General features: G+C 44.2%; 1 protein-coding gene across 1 annotated transcript in view; it reads left to right on the forward strand.

Moving 5' to 3' along the window:
* The window catches only part of LOC137537857 (mucin-2-like), a 350,759-nt gene that overhangs the window by 176,422 nt on the left and 147,246 nt on the right, over window positions 1-27,091 (forward strand). Inside the window, exons 14-16 of the mRNA XM_068259807.1 lie at window positions 12,730-12,881; window positions 12,997-13,135; window positions 23,869-23,979. Coding sequence (XP_068115908.1) covers window positions 12,730-12,881; window positions 12,997-13,135; window positions 23,869-23,979 — 402 coding nt within the window. The remainder of the gene's footprint in view (window positions 1-12,729; window positions 12,882-12,996; window positions 13,136-23,868; window positions 23,980-27,091) is intronic.

A 27,091-nucleotide genomic window follows, 5' to 3' on the forward strand; every position in this document is an offset into this window, starting at 1 on the left:
CAGCTCCATAGAATAGACTGTGTAGAGTATGGCTCTCATACTACATGAAGGGTGGTAAGATTGGACTGTGATCTTTCTTTTTCCAAAGACTATAGTCTGATATGTGTATGAGCCTTAACGATCACTTGTTTGCAGGATACCTATGAATGTTTTCTCTCTGAAAAATGATGAATGATTGTTTTTCCTGTTAGAGCAGTGAGTCCCTAATGCCTGGTACGCACCAGATAGATGGGTTGAATCGATTTTCCGATCACTTATACAAAGTCGATTAGAAAAATGATCAGAAATCAGATTAGACCTGTCAGAAATAATCAATGTGAACCCATCTATCTGATGGCAAATTGCATGGTGTGTACCAGGCATGAAGTAGCAGAGCGGCATTCATCTCCCTCTCTGCTCTTCTGTAATCACAGATCTGTTGCATTTATTTTATAGTATTTATTGTACTGATTCTTTCACAGGTGTTTTTTTACTGTTTGCCAACACGGTACAAATATATATTTTTTTTAATTTTAGTGTATGTTATTACTTTTGGTATACAAAACAGAATGTAACAATACAAAAGTATACAACAGTACATTTGTAATTATAATTATAGAGAAGTTGTCTATCTCATACTAGACTACTGCTGCCTTTAAAATGAGCCAGCAAGGGGTTAAGATTTAGCTTAGAAGGGGCTGTCATAAATCTCTCTAAAGGTGCGTACACACGTCAGATAAAAATGAAAGATCACAGACCAATTTTACCCCCTTTCATGTAGTATGAGAGTCATACTCTACACAGTCTATTCTATGGAGCTGAACTCCCCATCAGATAGAAATCTTTGCAAGATGCTGCACACAAAGATGCTGTACACACGCAACAGATCAGTATCTGCAAAAGATCTGTTCCTGCAAAAGATCCGTTCCTGCAAAATGCATTCAAAGTCTATGATATCTGCAGATCTCGTACACACCTTGTTTAACGGACAATTATCTGTAGATCAGATCCACCAGGTTGGATCTTCAGATCGGCAGATAATTGTCTGATCTGCAGATGAATGTCCGTTAAACAAGGTGTGTACGAGATCTGCAGATGTCATAGACTATGAATGCATTTTGCAGGAATGGATCTTTTGCAGGAACAGATCTTTTGCAGATACTGATCTGTTGCATGTGTACAGCATCTTTGGGTGCAGCATCTTGCAAAGATTTCTATCTGATGGGGAGTTCAGCTTCATAGAATAGACTGTGTAGGGTATGGCGCTCATACTACATGAAAGGGGGTAAAATTGGTCTGTGATCTTTCATTTTTATCTGACGTGTGTACGCACCTTAAGGAAAAACAAACCCTTATCTATTTAAGATTTACAATCCAGGGGGAGAGAGGAGAAGGAATGGCTCAAGTCATTGACAGAATCTGACCAGCAATACATTGTTTAGCCCAGCTTGAGTTGTAAAGTAGAAATAATTCTGTTAAAATGTTTACTTTTACTGGATCAGAAATTGTCTACATTGTGATCCATGTTTCTCTCACCCCTGGCAATAAACTGAAGTGTGTATGTTCAGTAGATAGCACTGTCTCATCGCACACCACGAAGTAAGGAAAATACACGGAGCTCTGGAATTCTGACTGTGTGTGTGCAGCAAAGCCGGGGCGCTTTGGAGCATGAGAAATGATTTATTTTGACATGCAGCCTCTTATCTCTCTCAGGTCCTGCCGCCCTTTTATCCTTCTGATTTTTTTCCGCCCTAGGCCGTGACCTTTGTGGCCTTTGCAGAAATCCGGCCCTGAGTATAAGCAGTATTGGTAGCAGAGTAGCATAGCAGGTTAGCAAAGGCACAGTCTCTGAAGGGTGCCTCAAAGTCATCCAGCAAAGCAAGCCAACACTGTATGTAGCGACAAGTCACAGCTGCATGATACACATGACATCAACCATGGCAGGTTTATCAGAAGCACAAAAGCACATAAGTGCCTCAGAGTCATCCAGCAAAGCAAGCTGACACTATGAGTGGTTGAGGATCACAGTTGCATGATTCACATAACATTTACCAGTCTATGACATACAGTACCAAATTGTCCGGCTTCCAGAAATCCTGCAAATGCATCCAATATTGTATGGTGTCCTGCGAGAGTCCGCTTCTCACCAAGTCGCAAGTTGTAATAATACACAAACCATTCAGCTACATCCGGAGTCTGAGCCAAAACCAATGCCTCTATCACCTCTGGCATAATATGCTAACAATTTGGATGGTTGACTGCTTGGATTAAATATCCATTGGCAGTGAAACAATTGATTGCTTTTATTTTTTTCCATGAAATAATTGTCCTACTTAGACTGTGCAGACAATCAACCATTGTGATCTACCTAATTTAGCCAGCTCACAAATATCTGATATGCATTCCTTTATTCAACTGCTAATTTATCACCTTGTAATCTTTTAGAATTTCTTGATATTATATATAGAGGAATTAAATCAGCCTCTTATATGTGCCTTAAAGGGACAATTAAGGCTAGATAAAAAATGAGTTTTACTCACCTGGGGCTACCACCAGCCCCCTGCAGCTGTGTCCGGTGCCCACGCAGTATCGCTCAGATCCTCCTGTCCCCTCCGGCAGCTACTTCCGTTTTCCTGGCCGCAATAGCAGTATAGAGGGCCAGGAATGTGAAGAATCACTCGCGTTCCCAGGCCTGTCGGCGCCTGTCACCAAAAACGGAAGTAGCTGCCAGCGGGGATAGGAGGATGCGAGCAAGACTGTGTGGGCACCGGACAGCTGCAGGGGGCTGGTGGAAGCCCCAGGTGAATAAAACAAATTTTTGTATCTAGTCTTATATGGACTCCGAGCAGTGCAGTAACTATGGAAAGATGCATACCATTTTGAAGCTCTCTTTCTCCTCTTTCCAACTATATATAAACTGCTGCCCTACGCCTTTTAGTTTTCGCTATTTTCACGGCCGCCGCAATTTAGATCATGAAAATAACGAAAACTAAAAGGCGTAGGGTGGCGGTTTAAATATCGTTGTAAAGAGGAGAAAAAGAGCTTCAAAATGATATGCATCTTTCCATAGTTACTTGTATTACACAGGACGACTTTTCCCCAAAGTCGGCAGCACAATGCAAAGAAATACAAGGAACCCAGGGGGATATAATTACAAACATCATGCTGGTAGGTGTGAGGATATAATTAATTAGTTGTGGGTATGCTTAAAGGCATACCCGCAGTCACTGCTCGGAGTCCCTTTAAGTGACCCTTTAAGGGCAACCCATGCTGTTGCTCAAAGTTATTTTGCAACTGAGGTCTTACGGAGTCTGGATAAATTAGTTGCAATGGCCAGAATGAGTTTTAAATCCATAGTGATCTAGACTGTGTAGAGCAGGGGTGTCAAACTCAAATACAAAGTGGATGAAAATTAACCACTCGAACTAAGTCGTGGGCCAACCTCAATGTCTTGTGGCTTCCTCCCTCCCCTATACAGTTCCCTGGTATCTAGTGGCTCCCCTATACAGTTCCCTGGTGTCTAATGGCCCCTCCTTCCTCTATACTGTCTATACAGTTCCTTGGTGTCTTGTAGTCCTCCTCCCTCCCCTATACAGTTCCCTCGTGTCTAGTGGTCTTGCCTCCTCCCATTATACAGTTCCCTGTTGTCCAGCAGCCTCTCCATCCCCTATTATTTTCGTTATTATTTATTTATATAGCGCCAACATATTCCGCAGCGCTTTAGTTCCCTTGTGTCTAGTTGTCCCCCTTCTACTCTTAAACTGTTCCTTGGTGTCTATTGGTCCCTCCTTGCACCCCTAAACAGTTCCCTGCTGTCTAGTGCCCCCCTTCCCCTAAACAGTTCCCTGGTGTCTAGTGAGTCCCCACCCACCTCTTTAGAGTTCCCTGGTGTCTATTGCTTTTCCCCTCAATCCCCCCATATGGCTTCCCTGGTGATCTAAGGCTACACCACAGTATAGATTCACTGGTAGTTTACAGTGGGCCAAACATAATACAAAGTGATAAGACCATTTGCGGGCCAAATTTAATGTCTGGGGAGTGAGGGCGGTGCTGCCTCTGAGGCACCAAGGGCAATACGTTTTTATGCAGAAAGCTTGCTTGCTGATAGCTTAAAGCAGATCTTCAGACTAAAATGAAAAATCCTGCAGCCTCCCTATAAAAGAAAATTATAGTTACCTGAGGAGCCCTGTCCCGCAAAGCTATCCTGAAGACCCCGCATCAGCCGACTTCCGGCGCCTGGCTCCCCCCCTCTCTCCACTGAGAAAAATGCTTCAGTAAATAGCTGAGGGTTGTTCTCCCAAGAGAGAGAGAGAGAGAGAGAGAGAGAGAGAGAGAGAGAGAGAGAGAGAGAGAGAGAGAGAGAGAGAGAGAGAGAGAGAGGAGAAAGAGAGAGGGGAGGCAGGGCCAGGTGCTGGAAGTTGGGTAATGCGGGTCTTTGAGACAGCTTTGTGAGTATTGCTTTCTGGCAATACAATTGATCAGTGGCCTATGCAATTACAAATACGTGCACACTAGATTCTACTCCCTTTTTTGTTATAATAATAACACAGAGCAGTTGTGCTAGAACAAATGACACACTAAATAAATGGTTATCCCCTTTTAGAGCTGATACACTGTGTAACTACTGTAACATTCATACTGCGCTTTTCTCCTGGCAGACTCATAGGGGGAGATTTATCAATGCATTACCGACAGTTTTTTCTTCTTAATCTGTTCTAACCAGCAGGGAGAACAGTTCTGCATGATAATAAGAACCTTCTTAAATCCTAGGTAATAGTGGCAATTTAGCATGAATTTCTAGAGCTGCACTACAGTTAAGAAAAGTGCAAACCCATCCCTAAACTGGCGCAGATTAAGAAGTGTTTGATAGCAGTTCTACAGATGTAGAACTGCAGGCTAGACATGATTTCAGAGTGCAGGATAGACATGATTGCGGAGTGCAGGCTAGACATGATTTGTGATGTGCTCCTCCCCCTTGCTAAATTCCTCCTCAGAGCCTGCTGCTATCAATAGAGCAGGTGTGTTAGTTACCTCAGCAACAGCAATTCCCCTCACACACTGCACTGTCTGAGAGACCTTCCTAGCTCCTCTTATTATACAAACGTTTTAGAAGGAATCTGCCCTATCTAATGATTTCTTAAGATGCCTGAGACAGTTCTGCATGGATTTCTAAAAACCTACTAATATTTTGTCTCAGACACTCTTGATAAATCTGGCCCATAGCGCTTGAGGTGCAGCCACCAGGACGCACTGTATAGGCAGTGGCAGTGTTAGGGAGTCTTGCGCAAGGACTCCTTACTGAAAAGGTGCTGGCATACTGAACAGAAAGAACCAAGATTTGAACCCAGGTCACCTGTGTTAAAGGCAGAGCCCTTAACCATTACACTTTCCAGCCAACTACAATCCTATCCACACTATGAACTATTTATTTTTCTTTTTTAACAATTGTACTACAGTTGTTAAGACAGGCAAAAGCTAACGTAGCATTCAAAACATCTACCTCTTCTGAAATGGGCGAAATTGTGGATTCCAAAACTCACAGTAATGAACAGTTGCAAAGGTACATAGGTGATAGGTGGTATTATGTTGGCAAGCAAAAACAGGTTGTGTAACAAGCTGCCTTTGCAAGCATAGTAAAATATGCATACCACAAAACAATGATGGTGATAAAGAACTTACTGCAGCTTAGGATATGTAGGGTGATCAAAGAGCACCATGAAAAGACAAAACTACAGAGACAACAGAAGCCTCAATAGTTTAGTAAGTTACAACAATAAGTAGGACTGGTCAAAGAAATTATGGTACTCACAAAAGGAAGGTTGCAGACAAGCAACCAGCCACTGTAGGCAGGTGGAAATGTATAAGCCAAACTCCACTCGGTTGTCCAGACAGGCTGGACGCGGTCACTCTCTTTGTACAAAAATTCTCTAGATGGTTGTAGGGGTAGTAAGTCACTCCCCAGCCAAATAGAACACCCTCCCTTTTGAGGGTGGGTAACAAAAAGGGGGAGAAGAGGCGCCCAAGGTATGATAAAACTGCACTGAAAACAGCTAAAATGAAAAAGATGAGGTGGCTTCCCTAAATGAGGACAAATTAGAGTAACAAACTACGAACTTTAATATGAACTTGGCAACATGTTTTGTGGGTCTGAGTCCACCTTCTCAGGTTGAATACAGTGCCAGTGCAGTAATAGCCAGAGGAATAGGTCCCTACTGCCTACTACTTATTTAAATGTATTCTCATTGATGTAAGCCACCTTGGGCTTGATTCACTAACCGCCGCTAAGTGTTAGCACCGGTGTGAAAAGCCCTTTTTCGCCGCTGGTGCATGCAAACCTATTTTGCACGCAGCTCCGCTCACTGTGCGCGCTGGGCGGGTGCGCCTATATTAGTGCACGGTGCGATGATAACGTTGCACCCGCTGCCCCTTTAACGAAAATGGCGCATTGGGTGACCCGAAGCGACGCATCACAGCGCTGCTTAACGGGCACCCAATGCGCCGTGTTCATCGCACCGGGTACGATGTTTAAGGGGCAGCACCGCGCACTATTACCCGCAGTGAGCGGCACTGTATCCAATGTGTGGGTGCAAACCACCTAACGTCGTGGCTTAGCACCGGTTAGTGAATCAAGCAAGATAAGGATCTTTTTCATTTTAGCTGTTTTAACACAGTTTTTTCATACCTTGGGTGCCTCTTCTCCCCCTTACTGCAGTTTAGGGCTATAAAGTACAGACAAGCAGTCATAGGGCTTGATTCACAAAAGCGTGCTAACAGTTAGCACGCTGGCGACAAGCCCCTTATCACGCCTAAACTCGGTTTAGGCGTGATAAGTTTAGGCGTGATAAGTTTAGGAGTGATAACTATAGCACCAACTGGGTTAGCACCGCAGTGCACAGCTGATCAAAAGTTTTGCGCTAGCAAAGTCTGGTGCGCGCAAAACGTCGCATAGAGTTTAATGGCGCTGCTTTGTGCGATCTAAACTTATCTAAACTTATCACGCCTAAACTTATCACGCCTAAACTTATCACGCCTAAACTGAGTTTAGGCGTGATAAGGAGCTTTTCACCAGAGTGGTGCAATGGTTTTCACGCCTAAAGTCTTTTAGGTGTGATAACTGGGTTATCACCGCTTTGTGAATCGAGCCCATACTGTTCAGTGATTTGAGCTATATTAAGCTTTTGGAAATGTAGGTCTAGAATGAGGCTGACTGATAGCAGGGCCGGGCCGAGGCATAGGCTGGAGAGGCTCCAGCCTCAGGGTGCAGTGTAGAAGGGGGCGCACAATTCATTCAGCTGTCATTCCTAATTGTGTATGAAGCAGAAAGAAATTAGAAAAGGGGATACATAGCAGTGACTGCAAGGCAGATAACTAGAGATTAAGGTGTTGGGGAGGTTGTGGGCCCTGTGGCACTCTTAGTGTAACAGCAATCAGTGTGTGACGGTTGGGGTGGGATGGATGGAGGGGCGCACTTTGGTGTCTCAGCCTTGGGTGCTGGAGGACCTTGTCCCGCCTCTGACTGATAGTATGGACCATTAGCAGACTGTTAAAATGGTTAGACTGCAGACTGTTAATAATTCATCTGCATGACTTGTGGAAGTAATGTTGAGGGCTTGTTGTAATGTACTTCACTTACCAATCTGCTACAGTAAGTCTCATTGACAGCACTGGTGATGAACAGTTCAAAGTAGTCAGGGCCACACTTTGCAGATCGTGGGCTTGATTCAGTAACCAGCAGTAAGCCAGTTAGTGTGCCTTATCACTTAGTGGGCACAAACTACGGAAACTAAGTAGTTTGTGCCCACACATCATTCTTAGTACCGCTCACTGTGCGCACAGCGCGGGTGTGCCTATATTAGTGCGTGGTGCGACGATGACATCGCACCCGCTGCCCATTGATAACGGCACATCGGGTGCCCCTGAGACGGCGCATTAATGCGCCGCTTCGGGGCACCCAATGTGCCGTTATCAAGGGGCTGTGGGTGCGACCTTATCGTCACACCGCGCACTAATATAGGCGTACCCACGCTGTGCGCGCAGTGAGCGGGGCGGCGCGCAAAGTAGCTTTACGTGCACTAGGGGCAAAAAAGGCTTTTCACACTGGCGCAAACAATTAGCGCTGGTTAGTGAATCAAGCCCCCAGAGCCACAGCAATGCTGCCCAATGACTGCAGAAAGCAATGATGAGGATTGCTTTACAATTCAGGCTATTACACTGACACTTAACGTTTCTGGTCTTGCATGACACACTGTGCCGGCTGCAATAGGTTCTAATATACTGCAAGTGCAATAACAATAAGTTAGTATAGCTTTTACTGTACATACTTTAAATACACTGATAAGTGAATTGCCACTCTCTACACACTTAGTTTGCCTTGGACTATAGTAGGGACATATGACTATGGTAGAGATTAGCTTGCGTGCCCTTCAGAGGACAGTTAATGACATGACTGTAAACCACTGGGGAAAATAAAAGCTCTGTATCAATGCATAATAATACTAATCTGTACATTTCAGTATCCTATTACCGGTAATTATTACACTGTTCATTTAGAATTGAATTCTCCCCATTCTGAATTTACCCAACCATCCTGCACAGATGCAATACACAAATAGTAATAATGGCATGTATCTGTTCTTATCAGTGATATGGGGGAGCCTCTGGGTAAAGCTTCTTTTCTAATAGTGGAAAATCTAGCCCTGTTGTATTTATAGTCGTTTTTTAGTCTTACCAGGGGTGCTCATCCGGATATCCGAACATTTTTACGCTATCCGGATCAGATTCCGGTTTTCTATAGAAATCTGGATAGCTATCTGCGGATATTTGGCCGCATAACCCAGATATCCGCGGATATCCTGGCATATCCGGATCCGAAATACTGTAACTAAGGAGATGATGTCCTGGAGCTAATCAGAGGGCTCCCAGCAGAAGCCAAAGCAATCAATCACAGAGGGGAACCTTCGCCAGCCCCACCTGACCTCATTGAGCCAATCAAAGGCCTCCCAGCCTAAGCCCTGGCACCCAATCACAGAAAGGAACACTCTCCAGCCCCCCTGAATAATAAGGAGGGCTGCCATGATGAGACAGATTGTCTTGCTGAATGCTCACTGAGAGACACGCTCCAGTGCTGGTGGCTTACAAAGGGCTGTACACAGTTATAAACCTAAAGCTGCTCAGTGATTAACCCCTTCATTACTATCACTACACTATCGTTAAATCGTTAATTAGCTGATTGATGTCATAGTGTGACAGTTAGAGTGTGTGCTCCATTGCTGCTAGTCTAGGAAGGGCTGTACACAGTGATAAAGCTGTTCATTGATTAACCCCCTCACTATCACTTAACTATTGTTAAATCATTAATTAGCTTGATGTCATTTGTGTGACAGTCAGTGTGTGCTGCATGCAGCTGCTATGTGTCTGGGTGTGTGCTGTGCACAGACCAGGCCAGCTGCTGCCTGCTGGCCAGCTATTAGCCTTAGGTATAGGTTAGGAAGGTTAGGGATTAGGGAATAGGATTACTGTGTTATTGTGTAGTTAGTTAGTACTGTAGTACTGCAGTCAGTGTGCTAGTAGTTGTTAGAGTAGTAGTACTACTGTGTTAGCTTTGTACAGAACTGCTGTGCTGTGAGCAGTGCCAGTGTGACAGTTAGTGTGCACTAGTGTCTTCTCCTCTGCTGTCTGACTGTCACTCGGCATGTGTCCCGTGGCACTTGGCACGTGTCACGTGGCACTTGGCCCGTGGCACTTGGCACGTGTCACGTGGCACTTGCCACGTGTCACTTGCCAAGTGTCATGTGTCACATGCCAAGTGTCACGTGTCACATGCCATGTGTCACTTGCCGAGTGTCACGTGTCACATGGCAAGTGTCATGTGTCACATGCCACGTGTCACGTGGCACTTGCCACGTGTCATGTGGCACTTGCCAAGCGTCACTTGGCACGTGTCACGTGGCACTTGGCACGTGTCACGTGGGTGTCATGTGGCACTTGCCAAGTGTCACAAGCCACGTGACAATTGGCAAGTGCCATGTGACACTTGGCAAGTGACACGTGCTAAGTGCCAATTGCCACATGCCACGTCCAGCATGCTCCTGGCACCCATTACACCTGCTGCTGCTGCATTGAGCTGCTCCTGCTGCCTGTGCAGCTCCCACCGCCAGGCCAGGGTGTCACTGGCCACTGATACCACCTATATTTAACCCAAAACACAATTGCTGCGTAATTTTTTGGAGGTGTCTTGACTGAAAACTGTCATGTCCCAGTTGTGCGGTTGGACTTTGAACACAATGTGGGCTGCACGACTGCTGTCTGGAACCTAGGCCTAATGTTAATTGACAGCCATTTTTTTATTTTATTTTATTTTATTTTTTTTGTGATCTTAAAGGGGCACTACAGCGAAAAACTGTAAAATTTAAAATATGTGCAAACATACACAAATAAGTAGTACATTTTTTCCAGAGTAAAATGAGCCATAAATTATTTTTCTCCTATGTTGCTGTCACTTACAGTAGGTAGTAGAAATTTGACAGAAGTGACAGGTTTTGAAATAGTCCATCTCTTTATAAGGGATTCTCAGGGATATATTTATTTTCAAAAACACTTAGTGAATGGCAGTTACCCTGTCCAACTGCCAAAAAACTGTGTAGCAAGCAGGGAGGCTGGCCAGCATCATTGTTTAAATCCTTTTTTGGGAATAGCTTTATAAAGAATAAAAAGCTTGCTGAGAATCCCCTATGAAGAGATGGGCTAGTCCAAAACCTGTCACTTCTGTCAGATTTCTACTGCCTACTGTAAGTGACAGCATTATTGGAGAAAAGTCATTTATGTCTCATTTTACTCTGGAAAACATATACTTCTTATTTGTATATGTTTGCACATATTTTAAATTGTACAGTTTTTTTGCTGTAGTGCCCCTTTAAGTCCCCACATCATCAATTAGTGTCCCCCTTTAAAAAATAATAATGCTACATGCCTCATTTACTCTTAAAAAAGTTTTTAAAGCAATTTAAAGGGCACTTCCGTTTTTTTTATATAGATATCCGAATCCGCCCGGATAGCCCGGATAATGCGTTTGGATATCCGCATGAACGTGGATATATAAACGTTCGGATTCGGATATCCGATCTGGATCCGGATATCTGGGTATCCGAATCAATTCAGATTTTAAAAAGTGGCATCCGAGCACCCCTGAGTAGAGATGTAGCAAACGGTTCGCCGGCGAACGGTTCCAGGCGAACTTTGGGGGTGTTGCGGAAGTTCGATTCGCCCCATAATGCACTATGAGGGTCAACTTTGACCCTCTGCATCACAGTCAGGAGGCACATTGTAGCCATTCAGGCTACACTAAGCCCTGGAGCCCCACTCCCCTTTATATAAGGCAGGCTTGCTGGCCATGACACTCACTCATGTGCCTGCTAGAGGAGACAGACTAGGGACAGCTGCTGCAGACTTGTTCTCCTAGGGAAAGATTAGTTAGGCTCTTGGTCTTGGCTTGCTCCTGGCTGATTGCTATTGCTAAACTAGCACCCCTCAACAGCTCTTTTGAGAGCTAATATTTTCCTGATGTGTTTTTTTTTTTGTGTGTGTGTGTTGCTCACTGACACTGACATTATACAGCCCTATCTGTTGCAGCTGGACCTTGGTAATTGTTATTACTGTGCCAGCCAGGCCCTGCCTAACTATCTATACTGGGACACCTACCTATGCCTACCTAACTACTGGGGCACCTACTTACCTATACGGGGACACCTACTTATACTAGGGGACCTACCTATGCCTACCTACCTATACTGGGTCTCCTACCTATGCCTAGCTAACTACTGGGACACCTACCTATTCCTACCTACCTATACTGGGTCTCCTACCTATGCCTAGCTAACTACTGGGACACCTACCTATGCCTACCTACCTATACTGGGTCTCCTACCTATGCCTAGCTAACTACTGGGATACCTACCTACGCCTACCTACCTATACTGGGTCTCCTACCTATGTCTAACTACTGGGACACCTACCTATGCCTACCTACCTATATTGGGTCTCCTACCTATGCCTAGCTAACTACTAAGGCACCTACCTATGCCTACCTACCTATACTGGGACTCCTACCTATGCCTACCCACATACAAGAAGATAATAAGGTCGTTGCTTCATTGATTTGATCAGCTGGACAGTCACTGTTGTTCTATCATTGAGCTACCACAGCCCGGCGACCATATGGGCTTGAAAACTGCCACGGCCTACACTCTGGCCACGGTGCGCACCAGTCCAGCACGGCTGTCACTACTCAAACAGCTGTTTGCGGTGCGTTACACAGTGTGTTTGGTGTGTCAGTGTGAAGCAGAACTATAATTACACTCCCTGATTGATGTATACACATGCAAGATGTTTTTAAGCACTTTCGGCCTGCAATTTAGCATTCAATGTGATTTCTGCCCTTAAAACGCTGCTTTGCGTCGCATCCAGATTTTTCCCCGGGACTTTGGGCATGTATCCCACTCCACCATGCCCCCCTCCAGGTGTTAGACCCCTTGAAACATCTTTCCCATCACTTTTGTGGCCAGCATAATTTTTTCTATTTTTCAAAGTTCGCCTCCCCATTAAAGTCTATTGCGGTTTGCGAACTTTTCCGCGAACCGAACCTTCCGCGAAGTGTCGCGAACCGAAAATCGGAGGTTCGCGACATCTCTACCCCTGAGTCTTACATTCTTTTCTGCTTATTAACAGACTAAATCTCTGTATTTTCCTCTACAGTTCAGTGAGGAATGTGTGTCGGGCTGCGTTTGCCCCCAAGGCATGTTAGCTGATGGAAGAGGAGGGTGTGTCCCCAATGACAAGTGCACATGTATATTTAACAATGTCATTTATGATCACATGGCGTCAACCAAGATCGGCTGCAGCATTTGGTATGTTTCATTACTTTCAGGAGTGAATTTAACTTGTATACACTGTAAAGGATTGTTGTCTACTGACTATTTTGAATAAGAACAACAACAAAATGTTAACTTTTTTTGTCATCAGTACTTGCAGCAGCGGTGATTGGGTCTGTGAAAAGGATCATTCTGTTCCAGAATGTACGCTGTATGGAGACGGAAACTACATTACTTTCGATAAGAAATATTATCGATTCAGTGGACAATGTGAATATACTCTTGTTCAGGTACTGTATAAATTAAGGGTAAATGTTTTTATCAACTAAAATGATTAACGTATGGTGTTTTAAGTAGGGCTCCACTTTTCATAGGACTAATTAAAAGAGTAATAATAGTGATAAAATTAATTGCAACAACAGCGCCCACACCCCACAGTCACACAAAAGTTATCTTTGAAATGGTTCCACTGTTTGTAATAATCTCCAGTCTCTGACAGAAATGAATACTTTCACCAACATTCAGTGGCTGATTTGTCACGGATCAGCTAAACTCGTTTTTCAGATGGCTTTCACTCCCGTTCTCTTCCTTTCTCCTGCATTAACACTGCAATCTTGCTTCAACTTGTTCCTCAGAAAGAAAGTTGTAATACAAAATAGCATAAAACTGCATCAAGCTTCAACTCCTTATTTATTACACGCATGCAAAAGTAAGTGCACCCCTGCAAAAGTGAGTGCACCCCACACTGTGTGCCCGTGCTCTGGCCTCCACCGGTCACAATAGAAAAAAAATTCATGCTCACCAGATCAATATGCTGACCTGTCAAGGAACAGCAGACAGTGCTTAGATGTCACCACTGAGGTCTTTAACTACCTGAAGACCGCCCCACGCCAATGGGCGTGGACATGGCGGCAGCCCCAGGACCGCCAATTGGCATCAAGTCCTGGTGCTCTGATTTGCATGAGATCACTTTCAGGCTGCACGTGCATCTCCTGCTCGGGGGCAGAGCTCCACCCCCTCTTCAGTCTCTGAGCAGCAATCGCCGCTCGGGAGACTGTTAGACGGCGTGATCACCATCTATTTACATGTACAGCGCTGTCCCCTCCTGAGGCTGGGGAGTGATCGGCTGTCATAGGCTGAAGCCTATGACAGCTGATCACCCTGATTGGCTGGCGAGGGGAGGGAGGGGGCAGGGGAGGATAAAAAAAATAGCAAAATGTATTAAAAATAAATAAAATAAATATTTATAAAAAATAAATAAACACTTGTGGAGCGATCAGACCCCACCAACAGAGAGCTCTGTTGGTGGGACAAAAGGGGGGGGGGGGGGAATCACTCTTGTGCTGTGTTGTGCAGCCATGCAGCTTGGCCTTAAAGCTGCAGTGACCAATTTAGCAATAATAAGCCTGGTTTTTAGGGGGGTTTAACAATGCAGTCCTCAAGTGGTTAAACAGCAGGCTTAAACAGTAGCAGCAATCTTGCTCCCCAAAAAGAAAAGTCGTAATACAACATAGCGTAAAACTGCATCACCCTTCAATTCCTTATTCACTCCTTGTGTGCAAAAGTGAGTGCACCCCTACAAAAGTGAGTGCACCCCACACTGTGTGCCCCTGCTCTGGCCTCCACCTAGTCACAATAGAAAAACTACATGCTCACCAGATCAATATGCTGACCTATCAAGGAACAGCAAGCAGCGCTAAGATGTCACCAATGAGGTCTTTGAACAGCAGCCTTAATCAGTACCTGGAAGGACTAACATACAGCTTCCATAGCGTAACTCCATTTTTATCTTCCAGTAAAAGGTTTAAAATTACACTCACAATGTATAAAATCATATGCGCATATAAATAAAAACCCTCAGGACGTCCTCACCGCCGCTCTGATAGTGCCTTCAAGTCTGCCGCTTGAGGCCATGCCCTACCGGTTTCGTCAGAATGACTCATCAGGGGCTCGATGGCCGGCGGCAGATCTGGACGCAATGAAATATGCTGTATGCAAATTTTCCTCTGAGAGCGGCTCCTAATCTCGCGGTGTTCCCCGTGGCGGTTGCCTAGCAACCTACTCACTACACTGAAGTCCTCATATTGTGCTGTCTCCTTTCTATCTGTCCTATACTCATTGTACTGAACTCCTCCTGGGCTACAATACCCAATATTGAACATTAAAGATGCTGTGTTATAGAGTGCGCAGATAAAATACTTGGGAGATAAGGAACACATTATGGATATTATATGCTGACTTATAATCAAGCCCACAAGTTACCAAAGGAGTGGGTGATAGAACTATAGGGATTGCACTATGCTTGCGTAATTTGTATAGGAAAAATGATCAATGTTTATATGTGGGATTTTTAATGTTCAATGTTGGGTATTGTAGCCCAGGAGGAGTTCAGTACAATGAGTATAGGACAGATAGCAAGGAGACAGCACAATATGAGGACTTCAGTGTAGTGAGTAGGTTGCTAGGCAACCGCCACGGGGAACACCGCAAGATCAGGAGCCGCTCTCAGAGGAAAATTTGCATACAGCGTAGTTCACAGCGTCCAGATTTGCCGCCGGCCGTCGAGCCCCTGATGAGTCATTCTGACGAAACTGGTAGGGCGTGGCCTCAAGCGGCAGACGTGAAGGCGCTATCAGAGCTGCGGTGAGGACGTCCTGAGGGTTTTTATGGGGGGTGCACTCACTTTTGCCACAGTGCCCTTACTTTTACATGCGTGTAATAAATAAGGAATTGAAGCTTGATGCAGTTTTACGTTATGTTGTATTACAACTTTCTTTCTGAGGAACAAGTTGAAGCAAGATTGCAGTGTTAATGCAGGAGAAAGGAAGAGAACGGGAGTGAAAGCCATCTGAAATACGAGTTTAGCTGATCCGTGACAAATCAGCCACTGAACGTTGGTGAGAGTATTCATTTCTGTCAGAGACGGGAGATTATTACAAACAGTGGAACCATTTGAAAGAGAACTTTTGTTTGACTGTGGGGTGTGAGCGCTGTACGGATATTTTGAACAAAGGTTTAGGGGAGTTGATACCCCCATTCTGTATAGCGACCCACACAGACAGATCTGTGATCAGTTTACAGAGGGTGGGAGAGCACCCAGATAGATTACCGGGATACACCGGCTGTGGAGTGGTTGAGGAGCGCCCATACCACTTCTCTATATATAATTGCAACAACATTAGTAATAGTAATTGCTGTTATTCATATGCTGTCTCTATTCAGATAGCAGAAATATACTAAATTTAGGAAACAAACGTATAACAATTCATTCACTGAAGCAAAATGCACTATACAGGAAAGGAATATAGAAGAGACTGGAAGGGTTCCCAGGTGTTCCAAGTGTTGAACAGGTCTAAAGGTGGCCATTAACTGTCCAATTTCTAGCGAAAAATCGTTTGAGCGATCAGAAATTCTGATCGGACGAAATTTCGTTCACTACACCATCAACTAACCAATCTTTGCTTCCTATCTATCACTACCAAGAAAATCCAAATTTTCGTTCGATGAAAATTCATTCGGGCGACATTTTTTTCACTCGCTCATAATCTATTGTGTCCACCAATGGAGATTATTTACAACCAATCCGATCAGAATTTCTGATCGCTCTAACGATTTTTCGCTAGAAATTGGACCGTTAGTGGGCAGCTTAAGGCAACAGCCGCTCACTGGGAGGGTCTTAAGTCTTTTTTAAAGGGGGCCCCATCCAGGATTTGCCAGTGGGAGAAAGATTGCGTTACTTGGAGAAAATCTGGGCAGGAGCTATTCAGAACAAGTGGATGGTGGACATGTTTTCAAAAGATCGTATTTGGACTTTCAGAAGACAACTACCTCAAAAGCGATTCATTCCCACAAAGATTCCAGAAAAGAAACAAAAATTGCTGATCCTAGGAGAATATGTTTCAAACCTGATTAAGCAGCATGCAGTACTTTTAGTTCCGCATTTAGAAAGAAGTTGGAGCTACTACTCTCCAATATTGTTCATAAAGGAAAAATCTGGCGATCTAAGACCGGTCTTGGAACTCAAAAGTCTAAATAAGTTTATCAACATTCCAAAGTTCAAGATGGAAAGTTTGAAATCTATTCTGGAAAAAGTAGATCACAGGCGAAGCACCACCTCCATGCACTTAGGGTTTATTAGATCAGACAAGAAGGCAAACACCGGTGTTTTTACCCCTGACGCTTGTATGCCTTCTTTTCTGATCTAATAAACCCTAAGTGCATGGAGTTGGTGCTTCGCCTGTGATCTACTTTATCTATTGATGAACTTTTGCAGAAGCACTTCCAGTTTGGGGAGATCAGGAGTCATCCGTGCTGGCCATTGTGTCTGGTGCCGACCTCTAATCCTACCTGTATATTGAAAACTATTCTGATGGCTATCCAGCCAGGAGACTGGATGTGTTCTCTAGAGCTAAAGGATGCGTACTTCTATGTGTATGTAACACCACACCAGGATCTGCAAAAATATCTGCAATTTATAATAGTTCGACTACATGTTCAATTCCTGTATCTTCCCTTTGGGCTTGCTACATCGCTAGGGACGTTTTGGAACTGCTTGTGATAGTCGTGACGGTTCGGGTACATGGAGTACACGTACTTAATTACTTAGACGACATTCTAGTTTTAGCCTCCTCAGAAAGATTGTTTAAGTTACATTGGAAAATCCTTATAGATGCTCTAGTCGCATTTGGGTAGATAGTAAATTGTCCAAAGAGTCAGCTTCAGCCAACAATAAAAATACATACAGTATTTTTAGGACTACTGCTAGATAGTGAAAGGCACAGTTTCTCTTCCACAGGAAAGAGCCTAACCACTTCAGCCTTTAGTGTTTTTTTACCTTATGTGTCCGAGCAATTTTCACCTCCCATTCATTCGCCAATAACTTTATCACTACTAATCACAATGAAATGATCTATATTTTGTTATTTTTGCCACCAATCAGGCTTTCTTTGGGTGGTACATTTTGCTAAGAACTATTTTATTCTAAATGCATTTTACAGGGAATATTAAGAAAAATTGGAAAAAAATCATTATTTGTCAGTTTTCAGCCATTATAGCTTTAAAATAATACATGCTACCACAATTAAAACCCGCATATTATATTTGCCCATTTGTCCCTGTTATTATACCATTTAAATTATGTCCCTATCACAATGTATGGCACCAATATTTTATTTGGAAATAAAGGTGCATTTTTTCAGTTTTGCATCCATCACTATTTACAAGCTTATAATTTAAAAAAAATATTAGTAATATAACCTCTTGACATGCATATTAAAAAAAAGTTCAGACCCTTTGGTAACTATTTTTTTTATATATTAATTGTTTTTTTATTAAAAAATGTATTTAAGTATTTTTGGGTGTGTGGGAGGTAAACAGTTAATTTTAGATGTAAAAATGTCTATTCCTTTAAAAAAAATGTATGTAGATGTAGTTTTACTATTTGACCACAAGATGGCCACAGTCAATTTTTTTCCGCTTCCTGTAAGCGTACTTACAGGGAGTGAAGAGGGGATGTGTAACAGAACGATTTCGGCTTCTCCATGGAAGCCAGTGATCATTCTAACGGGGACAATGAATGGGATCTGTGTTCCCATTCATTGATCTCCAGGCTAACGGGCTGCCCACACACCCCGGCGGTTGTAGCCCTGCGAACCCCCATGGCTCGTTTTTTTCTAGATTACTAGTCTTCTTCACTATTTGAAAAATAACTATGCTAGTTAGAGTAAACAAATGAAAAAGTAATTTTGGCCTACTGGCCCAGTCACAGTTCAAAGGTCCCAGGAGCTCTTGCTGTTTCCACTCTCTGTCTTAGCATCCACGGTCTGACTAGGGGCAGCAAGCTGCCAATTATATGATTTAAGCTGCAGATGCTCCCCCTAGAGTATCAGCGAAATCCAGGCCTGGAGGGTGTGGTCAAGTCTCTCACCCTCTCATATTTGACTGGCTCCAGACTCACATTTCAACCAGGTTTTGTTCTGGTTAGAAAACAAAGATTGCAGCATTTAACCTGTCTGGAACTTTTTAGCAAAGTAACCTGCTCTCTGCCTGAATTCAACATGTAAGTATCTTCTATTTGCTGTTACGTGAGCCAGACAATGGTTCACCCTGTCACAGTTGGAGTTTGAGAGGGTTAGGCTCCTAGCTTCAGGTTGCTCTTCTGAAGTTGTGAATACGTTGCTGGGGACAAAGCAACCTACCACATCCGCTTCATGCAATAGGGTATGGAAAGTGTTTGATGACTTTGCTAGTCAGTACGGGTTTTCTACTCAAAACATTGAGGTATCTGGTATGTCACCTTCTATCATTTCTGCAGAAAGGTTTAGACTGGCATACTTGACACTTAAAAGCCATGTTTCGGCAATATTGACTATTTCTGGAGTCTCATGAGCTTCCAACCAATAATTTTTCATCTTTTTGTTTAAAATAACTTTTCAACGCTCTGCAAATCCAAAAAGTACCAAAAAATAGGTGAAAATGTACGGTGAAATAATTTATTATGTGTATTTTCTGGCTTGCTAGTGGTTTAAAAGACATTTTATTAATACAGTGTGAAAATATGATTGTTAAGCATTGTATCAGCTTATGGACTGTCACAGGTGATAAACTTATATGTGGCATCCAGACTCCAGTATTGCAACTGGGTAACTGCTGTTCCACATACACACCCTCCAAAACCAGTCCATATACACCACAAGATGATTCAAGGATTGAACATTACTGCCCAGTCGGACTCTCACTACCGCTGGGCACCAGGGCTGGACACCTTGGGCTTGGCACTTCCTCCTGTAGCCCTAGGAGGGCTGTATCGATCACCCTGCAGAGTGGCCGGCCAGGCAGGCAACGTGGAACGCCGAGTAGTTTAGAGGTAGCAGCAGCCTGTCACATCCGTGTCACGTGACATGTTTCACTTGTCTCAGCAAGCTTTATCAAACATGTATGTGGAACAGCAGTTACCCAGTTGCAATACTGGAGTCTGGATGCTACATATAAGTTTATCACCTGTGACAGTCCATAAGCTGATACAATGCTTAAAGGGAAGGTTCAGGGACTAGCTAAAAAAAATAAAAATCCATTTCCACTTACCTGGGGCTTCCTCCAGCCCGTGGCAGGCAGGAGGTGCCCTCGGCGCCGCTCCGCAGGCTCCCGGTGGTCTCCGGTGGCCGACCCGACCTGGCCAGGCCGGCGGCCAGGTCGGGCCTCTTCTGCGCTCCATGGTGCGTTCCACGCCGGCGCGCTGACGTCATCGGACGTCCTCCGGGCTGTACTGCGCAGGCTCAGTAGTTCTGAGCCTGCGCAGTACAACCCGTAGGACGTCCGATGACGTCAGCGCGCCGGCGTGGAACGCACCATGGAGCGCAGAAGAGGCCCGACCTGGCCGCCGGCCTGGCCAGGTCGGGTCGGCCACCGGAGACCACCGGGAGCCTGCGGAGCGGTGCCGAGGGCACCTCCTGCCTGCCACGGGCTGGAGGAAGCCCCAGGTAAGTGGAAATGGATTTTTATTTTTTTTAGCTAGTCCCTGAACCTTCCCTTTAACAAAAGGAGTGAACTGTTTACAGGATATATGTGAACGGCATCATGTATGAGGCTTAACCCCCCTGGCGGTATGACTCCCACGGCTGCGCGGCTGTGGGAGGGTTTTTTTCACTTTTTTTTTTAGCATGTAGCTAGCCTAGCGCTAGCTACATGCTTCCCCCCTTCCTGCGGCATCCCCAGTAGCGTCCGATCGCCGCCGCTTGCCCATAAGGAAATCCCGTTCTGAACGGGATTTCCTTAAGGGCTTCCCCCGTCGCCATGGCAATGATCGGAGTGACGTCGTCGACGTCGCCGGCGTCGTGACGTCACAGGGAATCCCGATCCACCCCATAGCGCAGCCTGACGCCGATTGGCCAGGCTGCGCAAGGGGTATGCGGGGGGCCCTGTATCGCGGCGGGTAGCGGCGCATCGGCGGCAGGCGGCGGCGATTAGACCAAACACGCAGCTAGCAAAGTGCTAGCTGCGTGTTTGAAAAAAAAAATTATGTAAATCGGCCCAGCAGGGCCTGAGCGGCACCCTCCGGTGACTTACCCCGTGTCACACACGGGGTTACCGCCAAGGAGGTTAAAGGGACACGCACTGAAAAGTTTCTTTGGCTAGTATAGCTTTCCTATTGGAGTTGAAGCTGTTGATAAGGGGTACTGCTGTGGTTGTGCCTATCAGGCTAAGAAGTGGAAGAATCAGGCCTACACTGATCCATGATATTGATTGACAACACATTGTGATTAGCTTTGTTAAGAAAACGGGGGTTAATACCCCATTTGGCAAAAGTTGTGCATCTATGGTGTGGTTAGGTATAGTATGCATGCAAGTGTATGAGGTCAGCTGACTTGTAGTATACACGGCCGTGTATGGTTTTATGGGGGGATAGGGGGTTCTTATGTGGTCACCTGTGATGTTTTGCAATACAATTTTGTTATTCCTTTTTGAAGACATCTCCTGTAAGTTTTTTCTACTAATGGCACAGCCAGCCATCATATTGCTCTGTTAGGAAAATAGCAGATTGACTGCATTTTGTAGAATTTTATTGGGACTCCATTGCTAACCAGAGAGACAGCAGAGAATGAAGTTGCTGTCTCTTCAATTTTGTTATTGACTATAAAGTAATATGTGATGGTGGACTGATTTTGGGAAAGCTTAGACTTTTCAGTTTGTGATCTAGGTCTTGTTGGTTATTAATATTTTTTTTTTTTTTTGTAATATAGTGAATGCAGCAGCCACCTGAGAATATACATCGATCGCATGTATAAATAAATACATTTATTTTCATGTTTAGAAATCATAGTGCTTTGTTACTAGCATAAAGGTGTTGTATCATGTATTGAAACAAATTTTGTGCAAGAATAATGTTTGGCAAATATGCACACTAATACTGCTGTGTCTGCCTGTGAAACACTAGTAGTTGCAAATGATATGTTACTATTAAAAGCATTGTGAATATTTTAAAACACAGTTTTTTGTTTTGGTAAAAGAATATACTGTATGTAGCAGTGAGTGTTAATCTTCTTCTAGCACGTTTAAACTAACCTAACACAGGGCTGGTGCACACCAAGAGCGGTTGTAAGCGTTTTAAAAAACACATGCGGGTTCAAAAACTGCTTGGCTTATGTATTTCAATGGGATGGTGCACACCAGAGCGATTCGTTTTTTCCCCAAACGCAAACTCGGTCCTGCAGCATTTTTGTTGATTTCTGAGGCGATTCTGCCTCAATGTTAAAGGGAAGGTTCAGGGAGGGTGGGTAAAAAATCAAAATCAATTTCCACTTACCTAGGGCTTCCTCCAGCCCGTGGCAGGCAGGAGGTGCCCTCGCCGCCGCTCCGCAGGCTCCCGGTGGTCTCCGGTGGCGCGCCCGACCTGGCCAGGCCGGCTGCCAGGTCGGGCTCTTCTCCGCTCCAAGGCCCGGAACTTCTGCGTCCCACGCCGGCGCTCTGACATCATCGGACGTCCTCCGGGCTCTACTGCGCATGCGCAGTAGTTCTGCGCCTGCGCAGTAGAGCCCGGAGGACGTCCGATGACGTCAGAGTGCCGGCGTTGGACGCAGAAGTTCCGGGCCTTGGAGCGCAGAAGAGCCCGACCTGGCAGCCGGCCTGGCCAGGTCGGGCGCGCCACCGGAGACCACCGGGAGCCTGCGGAGCGGCGGCGAGGGCACCTCCTGCCTGCCACGGGCTGGAGGAAGCCCCAGGTAAGTGGAAATTGATTTTGATTTTTTACCCACCCTCCCTGAACCTTTCCTTTAAGTATAGGAAAGTCGAAAACCGCTCTTAAAAATGCTAGATCAGAGCGGTTTTCTAAACGTTTTTGTTACAGTAGCTGTTCAGTGACAACTGTATTGTAACAAAATATAAAAACCGCTACACAAAAATGCTCCAAAAAACACTAGGCATGTTTAGAAAATTGCTTCACACATGCGTAGACTCTCTCTGAAAAACCGCTTCAAAAACCGCTAGCGTTTGCGTATACGCTAGCGGTTTTTGGTGTGCACTGGCCCACATAGGTCAGCATTCACTAAAGGCAGTTCTGTATCATCATTTTGTTTGGTAAAATACCGCATTTTACACTTTTTTCCAAATTCACAAAAGATTTTCTGCATAATGCTGTGTATATGAGTCAGGTTTTTTGTCCAGTGCATCTCTGACATCCCTTTAGATGTGCTGCAGCCACCAGGGGTAGCTCTTCTGCATGCCAGAACACAAAATGTCACCTTCCTCTGCTCTGTGAGAATGAAGACTGGTCTGATACCCTGTTGCATCAAATCAGCGTGAGAAGCCGGGCTGTGTGGCTCTCTTTTTGGCTGCCTGGCTCTTCCTAAAGGCTGTCTGTCAAATCTACCACACAGAAAGAACATGGAAAGAGTGAGTTATCAGCTGGAGAAAAATACTGAGCAATTTTGCTTGATTTACCAACTGCTGTATCATTTGTAAATTCCAATTTCTTGAGGCAATTACCGAACAATTTTAATTTACCTCACTAGCAGGTAATTCTAATGTTATGTGCAGTAACAGGTTTAGTGAATTGGAATTTGGGAACCGGCGGTTTTCAGCATCACAGGATGCGGTAATGCTTAGTGAATGCTGCCCATAGTCATCTGCAGCAGAACTAGGTCTAACTACATTAGCATTAGATTGTAAATAAGCCTTGCCCACAGCTCCTGTAATTTAGCTGTGGCTATGTGAAGACCAAGTAAGTGATCAGCAAACTACCACCAAGGTGGAGATGAGGTGTCCCTGCTGTTTCTTAGCCCTGTTTGTCATAGAAATATGTTTGTTGGTAAAGTTGACAAAACCTCTTTGCATCTTGATAAACATCCAGTAACAAGATGTAATTAATAAAAAGGTGTTTTCTAGCAAAGAAAGAAGAAACTGACAAAATCTATTGGTTTATTAATGTGCCCCAATACCTGCATGTCACTTCCCATCTTACAGTACTGTGATACCAATACTAAGTCTATTATTATTTAAAACTAAGTTTATACATTTTAATTACTTGCAGGATTACTGCGGAGACAATGTACAAAATGGATCATTTCGAATTGTCTCTGAAAATGTGCAATGCAGTGACACTGGAATAACATGCTCCAAAAGTATCAACATGCACCTATATGTGAGTTCATTACATTTGTATTCTTATACTGTAGCTATATTATTATTGTACACTTGTAACAGCAACACGCCAGTTCAATTCCCATTCTTCAAATTCTTCTGCACTTCAGAAAACCGGAGACCCTCCCTAGGCATGGCATATTTCTTAGTCATCTCTTTTTAAGTCTTTAAAGGGAAACTTAACTGAGAAAGATATGGATAGTTCATTTTAAACAATACCAGTTGCTTGTCAGTCCTGCTGATCTCTTTGCTGCAATAGTATCTGGATCTCCCACCTGAAACAAACATGCAGCTAATCCAGTCTGACTTCAGTCAGAACACCTGATCTGCATGCTTGTTGAGGGCCTGTGGTTAAAAGCATTAAAGACCTGTGTCGAGTTAGGCAACTGGCATTATTTTAAAAGGAAAAATCACTATCCTTCTCAGTTTAGGTTCCTGTCAACCAGTGACAGTGACCAAGGTTCAACATTGACCAATCAAATCCCACCAAGGTTGAATTTGATTCATCCATTTTCAAGCTACATAAATGTGCATACACATTTGCGTAATCCTGCATACACTCAATTATTTGTATCTCATCGGTCCTCCCTAATTTTCAGCATCAGGGCCATGTAGCTTAAAATAGTAAACAGAGTTCAAAGACATATCTTGACGAGAAGGTCACTATGGATGGAAAATTGAGCCTGAAACAAAGACATTTTCCCAGTTTCACTAAAAAGCATTTGAAACTTTACAGGGAAGGTTGGGAGGCACCCAAAATAATAAAAAAATATAAAAACAGTTTAAAAAGGTACGTGAAAAGCTTACCTTATGTACCTCAAGAACTTTATTAAAGTACAGACAATGTGTTGCGTGAGATATTCACTCACTTCCACAGGTCAATTAGTTGCCATTGGCAGCTGATGCAGGAGCTCTCAGTGCCTCAGTCAGAATTTGAAAAGTTAAAATGCTATCAAACTGATTTCACCACCTTAGATAATTACCTTTTCAAGCATATTAGACATGTATCCTCCTCATTTACTCAGTTGACCCCAACTCTTCATGACCATACAGTATGTACTTCTGCACGTCAGATGTCTCTGTCAATCACTTCTTCTTTCACCTGTTGTATAGGCATGTTCATAGCTTCACATATGCTGTCTATTCATCTCAGCCTTTGTTGTCCCATTCTTGTTTAGCCCTCATTTTTTCCAAGCATTAAAGACTTTTCACTGGGTTTAGAGCAGCACCCCTCAACAGGAAGATTAGTTAGCGTGCCTCAGCTGACAGCTCTCCACACCACTGGTGCTGATATTTGCAGGAATCCACTTCAGCAGGCACCACTAATTCAAACGTAATCACTTTATTATATCACATGGGTTAAAAGGCAGTCATCCAATGACAGACCGCTGTTTCGAGCCTCATGCTCTTTGTCAAGTTGTCAAAACTGCAATACATAAAAACACCAAATCCCAAACAATATATAGCAGATGCTGTCCAATCAGAGTGTGTTGTTTCAAATAATCCAATCATGTGCTGCCTCATCATAGGAGGACCTGATGGAGAACTTCACCAGAAGGAATAAGTCCCTCCCATTATATAAAATGACCAATAACAATACAAAAAAGCTTTACTCAAGAAAATGAAAAAACTTTAGTTCATAAAAAGTATACTAGGGCAGTGGTGCTCAGCAGAGCTCGAATATTCGAGTAGCTCGAATATTCGAGCTCTTTTTTAAGCTATTCGAGCTCAAATACCAAGCTCGAATAGCTGCAGCTATTTGAATGGGCTATTCAAGTGAACTCGAATAGCCCATTCACTATTCGAGCTATTCGATCAAACAGCGCTATTCGAGCTCGAATACCGAGCTCGAATAGCGTCATAGCCCAGATTGATGTCCTTAGAGCCAATCAGAGGGCTCCCAGGCCCTCTGACGGCAGCCAATCACAGAGGGGGACCCTGGCCAGCCCCTACCCTATAAATAGCGGCCGCCATGTTCCGTTTTTCTGTCCTTGCCTGACTTTGTACAGAGAGAGATCTGCTCCTTTGTGCTTTGGCTTAGCAAGAGCTTTATTGTGGTCAACTACCTAGCATTTTTGCTCACATACACCTCCTATATACACCTATATTGTTGTTAGTTAGATAGACATTGTATTTTAGTTAGTAGCTTGTGTGTTACATAGAGACAGACACAGCTGCTGCAGGCAAGCTTACACTGCTTTAGGCCTCAGGGCCTTGCCTGTGTGGGCAGCTGTCCTCCTGTCCTCTGTTAGTTTATTATACCAGTGTTTCTGCTGTCCTACCTTTACTACTGAGTGATTGTATTTTGTAGTAACTGTACTAGGACACTCACTGTCACTGTTTGTTCATAGCTCCTGCGTGTGTGCGCGCACAGTACACACACTCTATTTCCTTCTGATTACTATTGATTATTGTAATTTCTAGTTGTACTTACTAACTACTTACTACTAGGGACACTCAGTCACTGTTCATAGGCTAGCTCCTGCGCTGCGTGTGTGTGTGCGTGCACTGTCAGTACACACACTCTATTTCCTTCTGATTACTACTGATTATTGTAATTTCTAGTTGTACACTTACTTACTACTTACTACTAGGGACACTCAGTCACTGTTCATAGGCTAGCTCCTGCGTGTGTGTGTGCGTGCATTCAGTACACACACACACACACTCTATTTCCTTCTACTTAATCTGATTACTACTGATTATTGTATTTTCTAGTTAGTGTACTAGGGGACACACTCACTGTTCACTGTTCACACTTATACTGATTACTGAATTATTGTATTTTGTATTAGTACTGTACTAGTAATCACTTAGCGATCTAATCACTTAGTGATTAGTGTCACCTCACCCACCAACCCACTCCATTAAAGTACCCCACTTTTTCACCCGCCCTTTAAAAAACTTTTTTGTTTACGCCCAAAACATCAAAGATGTCTGGAAGTGGCAGCCAGCGCGGTTTGAGCAAGGGGAAGGGCAGCAAGGGAATCAAGAGGAGAGGGGAAGGCATTGTGGCAAGCCACGGCCGCGCCACCATGCACAGTTCCGCAGCAGCAGCAGCTGCGTCAGTGGCTAACATTTCTCCTATAGCCACTGGCCGTGGACGCCTTGGG

The sequence above is a fragment of the Hyperolius riggenbachi genome, chromosome 11 (assembly GCF_040937935.1).
Source record: "Hyperolius riggenbachi isolate aHypRig1 chromosome 11, aHypRig1.pri, whole genome shotgun sequence".
In the NCBI taxonomy this organism is placed as follows: domain Eukaryota; kingdom Metazoa; phylum Chordata; class Amphibia; order Anura; family Hyperoliidae; genus Hyperolius; species Hyperolius riggenbachi.